Source organism: Barbus barbus (genome assembly GCF_936440315.1).
Source record: "Barbus barbus genome assembly, chromosome: 8".
Lineage (NCBI taxonomy): Eukaryota > Metazoa > Chordata > Actinopteri > Cypriniformes > Cyprinidae > Barbus > Barbus barbus.
Genome location: NC_136736.1, coordinates 21,308,159 through 21,319,167, shown reverse-complemented (window position 1 = coordinate 21,319,167; position 11,009 = coordinate 21,308,159). Strand labels below are relative to the sequence as shown.

The following is an 11,009-nucleotide window of genomic DNA, read 5'->3' as shown; positions in this document are numbered from 1 at the left end:
AATAAAAAAGAAAGACATTGGGGTCCAGCTTTATTTTGTACTTCAATAACTTTAACTGTACAGACAAAAACAGTTGAGACATTTTACAAAGTATCTTTTTTTTATATTCCTTTTGTAATGACTTGAAAATGAAGAAATGATGACAGATGACAGTTCACACCCTTTTTGTGTGAAATGTCCCTTTAAAGAAATAGGCTTTAATGTGTGTAAGAGAGACTGTTGGAGATGCTATATATATATATATATATGCTTTAGTCCATATTTTGTGGTATACACACACACACACACACACACACACACATACAGTATATATATATATATATATATATATATATATATATATATATATATATATATATATATATGCTTTAGTCCACATTTGGCCAATTTACAGAGTGCTGTGGTCTGCATAACACACTAAATCAATACACACACACATATACACATTCGTTCTACGCGACCCACCACACATTCTGTTCTTTTTTTTACAACAGGAAACACCTGCACTGTTCTCTTACCACGAGCGCTCTGATACACATACACACACAATCCACCCATAAAGCACCAAAGCATTGCACAATCACCTATTTATGACAGTTAAGCCAAAATTTAAGAGATTGTGCATCACCCGATAAGTTACATTTAAGCTCCAGCTGCTGAGGTGATGTTAAAATTGGCAAAAAACAAAAACAATAAACACTGGCAATAGGCTGCAATATTAAAAATCATCACTTAAACCTTTAGGATTTTCCACACGTTGTGTTGTCTGGCCAGTAAGTGAGTCAGAAAGGAAGGATTGTGTAGGACAGGGAAGATACCCTGAAAATGATACTGAGAGAATCACCCTAATTTTAGAAAACACAGTTTGAGTCATAATGTCATTTTATTGTGTCATTTTTTTCTACACTTACCTGATCTGCTGCAGTGTAACATTAACAGGTCAGAGAGAACACTGGAAGCAAAAAAAAGATAATTACTTAAAACTGCTTTCTTTTTTTTAAAGAAATCTATTTAATCATCCCTGAGAATGATTGTCTGTACTGAAGCATTATGGGAAATGTAGTTCTACAGCATAATATGTCGAAGTGCACTACAGCATATGAAACTCTCCTACGCCTGAGACAGAAAGAGAAAGATAGAAAGACGCCTCGAGAAGAACCACTTCCTGTCTTGTTCCTGTCATCATTTCAGACCCAGTCATTGTGTGTGTATGTGCTTGTATTCCTGTGTAGGCGCTGGGAAATATGAGGGGGCTGTCTGACACAACCTAAAGAGATTCAGTTACAAACAGCTCCCCAAAGGTGCTTAGAAATCTCTTAAGTTACTTTTAAAATGGTACTTAAATTATAACTCACTGATATTTTACACATCAGAGGATTATCCAAAGATTTGACCTGCTGTGAAACATCTAAACTTTGAAATGGAATTTTCAAATATATATATATATATACAGGGCTGGACAGTATTTATGATGCATGTATTTCAAATACGTATTTCAAATATAAAATAATATTTTGTAATTTGTATTTGATAAGGTTGAGGAAAATGGCTTAATATTTTGTATCAAAATACTTTTGTGTTTTGTAGTTTTAAAATACTAAAAAATACTTTGTAAGTCTACATGATGTGTATACATATATATATATATATATATATATATGAGAGAGAGAGAGAGAGAGAGAGAGACTGCGACAGAGAGAAAGTAGTTCATTTAGAAAATGTTCTGACACAGTCACAATATGTTGATGCAATCTGAGAAAGAATGTATCTGTGATTTTTACAATTTAAAGCTTTTTTATTAATATTTTTATTTTTATTATTATCTATTACCTTGAAGGTCAGATTTGATTTGTTATTTAACATTTTGACGTATATATATTACACTTTATTATTTTGATTTTTTAAATGGTTTTGAAACGTATTTAGTTACAAGCATGGAAAACACTTTGTTTACCTGATTTAACTAAAATAATTATTTGATACATACATTTTCATTATTTTATAGCCTGTTCTATCTCATGTAAAATATAAAATATTAGTGCACTACAACAATGTTAGTCTGAATAAATGTGGCACTGTAGTATTAGTTTAACATACACTTTTCATTTGTGTGCTTCAGCCATTGAAAAACGAATATACCCCACCAGTAAACTAATACAGGGAACAATATTACTTGTTCTCACTCTTTAATGAAATAGAAAGTTGATATGTGACACAGAAAAAAAAGGTGGTTAAAAACGATATTGTTCATTTCCATGTCTGCAAAAGAAATGTCTAGAATTTATAACCTTGTAACATGTCACCTGTTAATCTCTGCTGTCTTGAAATTCAGCGTGAGTATGTGTCAGAGACAGACCTCTCTTCCTTTAAAATGAATTGTGTGTAACACTCAAACCACATGACCTGTCTGCACTACACTCTTGTCAGATCAGCTCTTACTGTGATGGACAGGACAAACACATTCAATCACACACAATCACAATGGACAATCCTTCACAAGTCTGCAAAAGATAACATACAAGTTGTTTTTTGGAAAGAACAGAAAATCTCCAATATTATAAACGCACATTCTTCTTGCATAGATAAGTATCTCCACGGTGAAAAGAAGTGTGTGTACGTGTGTTAGTGTGCATGCTATGTGATACCTCGGCTCTTGTTCCAGAGAAACAGTAAGAATGACATTCAGGCCTTCAGTGTTGTACCTGGCACACCACCACTCTCAACGTTCAGACCGCTATGGGACTTTTTGCAATCTCTCTGTCCTCCTCTGCAGCAAATAACATATGACCATGGATGGCAAATGAGAAGCAACAGCAAATAATAACTGGCAGATTTTATTTTATTTTTTGCCATTCTTCTGAATAATGAAGATCATATTTCTTGTGGTTCACATTAGCATGCTGCTACACGGTAAGTCCATGCTCTTTTTAATGCTGATACTGACAAAAGATAAATCATTTTCCTAATCAGTATTTTGTCTTGTTTTTCAGTAGAAGATACTTGAACATTCTTAAAACAAGATTCATTTCTTTGATTAGCAATATTGTTTCAGATAACAATAGATTTTCAGAATATATATTTTGAACTAATTTTCATACCTCATTAACAAATAGTGTTTCTTGATTTAAATGTGTATGTATGTACTATTATATATTTACTATTTATCTATATACTGTATATATAGTCATTTGATAAATACTGTGGTAATGATTACCGTGTTGTTCCATGTCTAAAATAAAATGTTTTTTTTGTTTTTTTTACTATTTGTGTGTTACTCTCTATTGGTACCTTACAAAAATCACTATGGAAATCATAGTTTCACAAAATTACTATACCTGAGGAAATATTGCAATTGTTAAATTTCACCAAATGCATTATTTTTTTATGCTATATGACTCAAAAACCTTTAATGAAAACAATTAAATAAAATATATTCTCCTCTCTAGTTGTTTTCTCTGCTCAGGGTCGTTTTGCTCAAAAACTGCTGAATGACCTAATGGAGAACTATTCTAATGCTTTACGGCCTGTGGAGGACACAGACAAAGCCCTTAACGTCACTCTACAGATCACACTCTCACAGATCAAAGATATGGTGAGCACTAAACACACACACACACACACACACACACACAAGTCTATGGAATACTGACATTAAATCCTGCACCTATTTTACCTCACAATTTTAATCAATAATAGAACTGAATGAGTTGACAGCTACATGCATCAGACCTACTGCAGAAACAGTGGGTTTGAAATCACTTCCGTTGGTTCGGAGATCAAGGCATACTGTATATCGCACCAGCAAAACACTCACATGCTGTCCAACTGGCCTTGATGTGGCATGGCATGTGCATGTTCTGATCATACTTTGGCGACTAAATTCTGAAACCGCAAAGCTTGCACAATTGCCCTAAACTTTTAACCTCTGAAAATACATACCTAGCTCAAAGTCATACTTATGCAGACCTAGTACTTAAATAACAACAGTTAACGATGCAGTGACAGCAAATTCGTTAATGGTGCCTATAGCCAATTTCAAAGCATGTTTGACCCTTGAAAAGTTTTTGCTTTAACACACAGAATTTACATTGGACGTCAAGTGGAGAACCACCACAGCAACTTATATGTAAACAATTCATTCATTTAATAAGATCATACACATTGGAATGGTCATCAGTGGGGAAAAAATGATTTTTGTCCAAATAATTATGCAGTTACAGAATTACCAACCAGCCAAAACCAGTAGCCCCTCACTGCAGAACAAAGATCCAGGGGGCGGGGTTGGATCCACATAGGGGGTGGAGATTGGTAGGTTTAGGGGTGGAGATGGGTTGGTTTAGGGGTGGGGATGGGTGGGTTTAGGGATCAGGGGGTGGAGACGGGTAGGTTCAGGTATATGTAAGGTGGGAGTTGGATCTAGATCCAACCATGCCCCCTGGATCTTGTGTTCTGCAGTGAGGACCATCTCGTCAAAACTGCCCCCACTGGATTAATAGCTGTAGTCTTCACTATTTGTTGCAGTTATTATGGATAACTCTAGATGTCAGTACTTATCAAATGTTTATTGTGTGTATTCTTATCAACTCTCTGTATCCTGTGACACTGTAAATGTTATATGCGTGTATGTATAGTGTGAGCTGCGTGACTAATGTATAATAGTTTCTAGCAAGTGTGCCAATGCGATCATGTTATATCCTCACTTCAATTTATTTAGTGCAACAGTATGTGTGATCAAGTGATCAAGTAACCTACAAAAGTGTGTAATAAGTTTTTTTCCTCCTGTAGGCTATTTATTTTCTTCTTGTTATAAAAGTAATGCCTTTTACACACACACACACACACACACACGTTGGTTTTTGTGGTTTATGGGGACTCTCCATTGGCGTAATGGTTTTTATACTGAACAAACTGTGTGTGCTATTGCCCTATACCAACCCTACACCTAAACTTAGCCCTCACAGGAGACTTTGTGCATTTTTAGGTTTTAAAAAAAACACAATTTTTTAAGCCTTTTGAATTACGGGGACATAGGCAGTGTCCTCATAAACCACCTTCATATTGTAATACCTCTGTCATACCCATGTCATTATACAAATTTGTGTCCTCATAAACCACATAAACACACACACACACACACACACACACACGAGTATAGCAAATTGAGTGAAACATTTAATGAACAAATTAATATAAACTTCAGAATATCTTACTATATGGCTTCAAGCTGAAGTGCTGAATAAACTCTACAAGTTTCTGCAATTTTTTTTTATAGCATCATTTCAGAATGGTTTAATCTTGTACATCTTGTGCTTCAATGGAAGGAATAACACCTGTTTGCACAAAATAGTTCACATAAATGTCACAAGTTTGTTTATTTGATTAGATAGTGATATAAGTGTAAATGATGACAGAAATGTCATTTTTGGGTGAACAATTTATTTAAATTCTGGGTAACACTTTATTTTAAGGTGTCCATAATACAGAGTAATAACCTAGTTAAGTACTTAGTAGTAGCAATTGTACTTACATGAAACAAAATGTACTTATCATGTAACTAAGTTATGGAACAGCCTGTACTTACAGTTTGTAATTATGTAGATGTAATAGGCATGTAACACATATGTAGATGTAACGCATATGTAACAAACCGAGTCTGTTACACAGCTACTAGTACACTTAAGTACAATCTTGATACACTTTATTTTAAGTAGCTTATACCTGTGTAATATTCTGTAATTTCAATGTAATTAGAAAGGTATTACATATATTTAAGCTGTGTACTGGTGGGTTAAATCAAACTAAGGTGCAGCTGGATAAGGTGTACAGTATACATACACATGAAGTACACTTAAGAACAATCTTGATACACTTTATTTTAAGTATCTTATGTCTATGTACTTACATTTATAATTACGTTGTATAAAGTCTGCAACACATATGTAACAATCTTTTGGTTACATAAGTAGCTGTGTAACAGACTCGGTTTGTTGCATATGTGTAACAGTAGCTGCCTAAGACATCTACATAATTACAAACTGTAAGTACAGGCTGTTCCATAACTTAGTTACATGATAAGTACATTTTGTTTCATGTAAGTACAATTGCTACTACTAAGTACTTAACTAGGTTATTACTCTGTATTATGGACACCTTAAAATAAAGTGTTACCAAATTCTGTAATTCAATTGTAATTGTATGGTTTTACATTCAGTGTTTGTGTCTCTGTCTGTCTGTAGATAATGGTTAAATAAGACACTGGTAGTCATTGTTATGTGTGTTCCAGAAAGAGACAATGAATTTCTCATTCAAGAAGCACTGCATTTCCGCCCTGATCAAACTCAATCAAATATTAATTTACTGAACCTGAGGAGTACTTTTAACCAATGAGATGTGATATGTAGGAGGCATTAAGTGCAACCTAAGGGTTCAGACTTTCTTTCCTTTCGTTCTTCATTGTTGTGAGAAAGTGTTCCATGTACAACAACAGGGTTTAATCTTCCAGTGCAAGACCCTGTGTGACTGAATACTTGGTCTTAACATACCATGTAATTCATACCGTTGCATCAAAGAAAAATAGATATCTAACCTTATCACATTTGAACATGTTCACAGTAAGCACATAGGGTTTCAAGCTCCAAAAGTACATAAGGTGGAGCAAAAGAAATCCATACAACTCTATAGTGGGATAATCCGTAGTCCATGTCTTCTGTGATCACTATGCATGGTAAATAGACCAAGATTTAGGTGGATATTCACAAATCAAATAATTAATTAATTCATACATACAGAGCCTAAATAAATACAAAATTATGTGCAGATTAGTAAATTAATGTTGCTTTTGCTTGACTCTTTGTGCTAGGATGAAAGGAACCAGGTGTTGACCACATATCTCTGGGTGCGTCAGATCTGGCATGATGCTTATTTGAGTTGGGATAAAGATGAGTATGATGGACTTGAGGTCATTCGAATACCCAGCAGTCTTGTTTGGAGACCAGACATTGTTCTGTATAACAAGTAAATACATGTCACATACACGCTTTATATTGCATAAAACAGGGAAACACACACATTTGTTTATTTAAATATTAGATAATATGACAATGTAAACATTCACACTTAACTAAGACAACAGGCTCGAATTAGATTAATGAATACATAAAAGACTGAATTATTGACCTCTATATTTGTTTTTCACTCAGTGCGGATGAGGAGGACTCCTCTGGACCCCCAGACACGAATGTGGTGTTGAGGTATAATGGTGAGATCACTTGGGACTCCCCTGCCATAACTAAGAGTTCCTGTAAGGTGGACGTCTCTTATTTCCCCTTTGATAGTCAGGAGTGCAACCTTACCTTTGGCTCCTGGACCTATAATGGCAACCAGGTATATGCACTTGATATGTGTACACACTTAGCAAGTACAATAGTAAGCATGCATACTTGTGTTGAATTATTCCAATACGTTGCTTTGGATAACAGCTTTTTGAGTCACACTTTATATTAGCTGGCCTTAACTACTATGTACTTACATTTAAATTAGTCATTCGATACAATGCAGTTATTATGTACATACATGTTTTTATGTAATTACATCTTAATGTAATGAATTTTTGTAATTCATTACATTTATAATAACACTGTTAACACATCCGTTACACCTTAACCCACTCTTAAACATACCCATACAACCAAACCTGTCCCTAAACTCACCCGTATCCCACCTCAATAGCAGCAAAAGCGTTTTGAAATACAATATAAACAATAAGTACATTGTACGTATTTTTTATGTAAGTACATCGTAGTTAAGGCCACCTGTTATAAAGTTGGATTGCTTATGTAACATGTAGTCCCCTAATTCACTAACTGTAGGTATGAACGGGTATTTGTAACACATTTGGGTTTTGCTCATTTACTCTCATTTTAGTTTTAAGTACACACCAGTCAGCTGTTGAATTCAAAATATCCATAGGGATAATTCACTCAAAAATGTACTCATCCTCCACTTGTTCAGCTGTTGAACACAATAGAAGATAATTTGAAGACTGTTGGTAACCAAACAGTTGGCGTTTGCTATTAACTACCACAGTATGGAAAAAATACCATGGAAATCAATGGCTATATCAGCTGTTTGGTTACCAATATTCTTTAAATCTGTACGTCTGATGCATGCAGCTGTAAACTCATTCTGTTCTATAATTGATTAACTCATACTGGTTTGGAAATAGTGGAGGGTAAGTAAATGATGACAGAATTCTCATTTTTGGGTAGACTATCCCTAGCTTCAACAAAAGGATTAAATAAATTTAACAGTAAATGAAAAAGCTCGACATACACTGAATATATTGTAGATGTATATCCTGCTAGTCAGTACGTCCTCAACATCAACAGATTAAGAAGGGAAATCAGAATATATACAAAAACACAGTAAGGAGGAATATTACTAGTTAAAGTGTATGGTGGCTAGTACCTTTATACCAGCATAAAATGTATGGTGGCTGGACCGCTGTGTCATCTTCATGCATGGGAACCTCATTTCTCAAAATAAATGGAACTTTTAAAGAAGAAATCATTATAAATATATATATATAAATCATATATATATATATATATATATATATATATATATAAATAGATATCCATATCTAATGTAAATGAAACCCTGTTATACAGATGTAGTTTTGGAACTGTGAATTGTCTCCTACTAAAAATCCCATCACTGTAACCCCAGGTGGATATCAGAATGGGCATGGAGAGTGGTGACCTTTCAGACTTTGTGGAAAACGTGGAATGGGAGTGTCACGGCATGCCGGCCGTTAAGAACGTTATAATGTACGGCTGCTGCTCTGACCCGTACCCTGACATAACATACACAGTCCTGCTCAAGCGGCGTTCTTCCTTCTACATCTTCAACCTTCTTCTGCCGTGTTTCCTCATCTCTTTCCTGGCTCCACTGGGTTTCTACCTGCCTGCTGATTCTGGGGAGAAGGTCTCACTGGGGGTGACGGTTCTGCTGGCTCTGACTGTATTTCAGCTGATGGTGGCTGAGAGTATGCCACCTTCAGAAAGTGTTCCCCTAATTGGTGAGTTTACAGTAGAGCAGAATTTGGATAGGTTTTCTTTCTTTCTTTTTCTCTCTGGCTAGAGAATATTGTCAATTCTGTTAAAATGCTAAATGTGGTTCTGTTTATACAGTTTGGATATAAACAAAAGTGACAACCGTGTGCTGTAAAGTGACTCAACTTCTAGACTTCTGTCATTGTCACTATGATTAAACACTTTACTCATGGCTCCATTGACCCCCTAGTGGAAGTTGCATTTAACTATCAGTTTGTGAAGTGAAGTAAAAGCAGAGTACATATTACACATCACAGTCTCAGTAAGACTCTCTATTGAAAATGAATGATTTATGGATATGGCTGTAGCTGGGTGATATAGATAAGAAAAAATGCTATTGTTTGTCAATCAATCAATCAATCAATCAATCAATCAATAAAATTAAGATTGTGTCACTAAATGATCACAAATAAGAAATATCTTATCATTATTATTGATATGGTCAAATATAACATGTCATGCAAAGAAAAACAATGTCTATTGTTTATCCTTTGTCATAAGTATTGACAGCCTCTTTGTTATTTATCCCTTGTTTGTCTTTTCTATAGGAAAATACTACATTGCAACAATGACCATGATAACGGCCTCTACATCTTTGACTATCTTTATCATGAATATACACTTCTGTGGAGCGGAAGCCAAACCTGTGCCCCACTGGGCCAAAGTCCTGATAATAGACTACATGTCGAAGATCTTCTTTGTGTATGAGGTAGGGGAGAACTGTACCACACCTGAAAGTGACCGAGGCACATTGTTCTCTGAAGACCCACTGGCTAGCCTTGAGAGAGATGGGTATTTTGACAAAGGGTTTAATGGAGACTGTCACCATGATGACAGAAACCACCATCAGTTTAATGGGTACAGTCACAGAGACCACCGGCATGGGAATGGGTACCATCACAACAACAGTGACTATCGACATCAGAGGCATAACCAGCAAAGGAGGACCCGCTCATCTTCAAATTCCCCTATTCGACAGAATGCCCATCATCCAAAATACACACACTACATTGGCCGAGATGGAAGTGAAAAGCTCCCACTGACAAGCCAGGAGAAACTCAAAGATAGCGAACTCTCCATTCCAGAAAAACTTACTGGATACACCTACGATCATGGCAATGGTTATCTCAGTGGAGTTGGGTATCACCACGATAATAGCTACAGTAAAACCTTTGGAACAGATAGTTATAATAAGACCACCACTGGCACAGGATGTGTATGTGTCTGTGGCCAACATCAGAAAGTGGTGCGAAACATTGAGTACATAGCTAACTGTTTCAGAGAGCAGAGGGCAAACCAGGCCAAAGGGGCTGAGTGGAAGAAGGTTGCTAAGGTGATGGACAGGTTCTTCATGTGGGTTTTTTTCATCATGGTCTTCCTCATGAGTATTCTTGTCATGGCCAAGGCAACCTAGACCGTTTACACCTTAAATATGCAATCAATTGATATTTCATGGCTAACACTATGTGTCAAAAGACAAATTAGTTAGTGATTGTTCGTTTTTTTTTTTCAAAAATAATTCCTATAATCTTGTATTTGTTGTCAAATGGGCTCATGTTCTATACATTCAACGTAATATGTGGGTTACAGTTAATGCACGAGCGTTAGTTTTTTGAATGTCTCATTTTCTTCATTGTTTATTTAATTTTTTTACATTCAAGAAGATTCTCTGGTTGTAACAGTTAAAGAAAAGGCATTAATATTTTAGGTGTAGACGTGTTCCCACACGTGTATATAGAGTAACACAATCTTTGTCTGGCATGGACAAACATTAATAATGCACAATTAACCCTGCACATGCGCACGGACAGACATCCACACTAATACACATTAAAAATGCATAAATAGACCAGTCTTGAATGTTGATCACACACACAGTGTAAAACTTGCATCCTT

At 35.5% G+C, this 11,009-nt stretch overlaps 1 protein-coding gene across 1 annotated transcript; it reads left to right on the top strand.

Annotated features, from left to right (window-relative positions):
* Positions 1-2,864: 2,864 nt before the first annotated feature.
* LOC306873578 (neuronal acetylcholine receptor subunit alpha-9-II-like) lies at positions 2,865-10,527 on the top strand (the record flags this gene model as incomplete). Its single annotated transcript, XM_079422978.1, has 6 exons — positions 2,865-2,910; positions 3,447-3,592; positions 6,860-7,014; positions 7,200-7,383; positions 8,728-9,079; positions 9,662-10,527. The coding sequence occupies 6 exons, from the start codon at positions 2,865-2,867 to the stop codon at positions 10,525-10,527; spliced, it is 1,749 nt and encodes a 582-aa protein (XP_079279104.1).
* Positions 10,528-11,009: the final 482 nt, after the last annotated feature.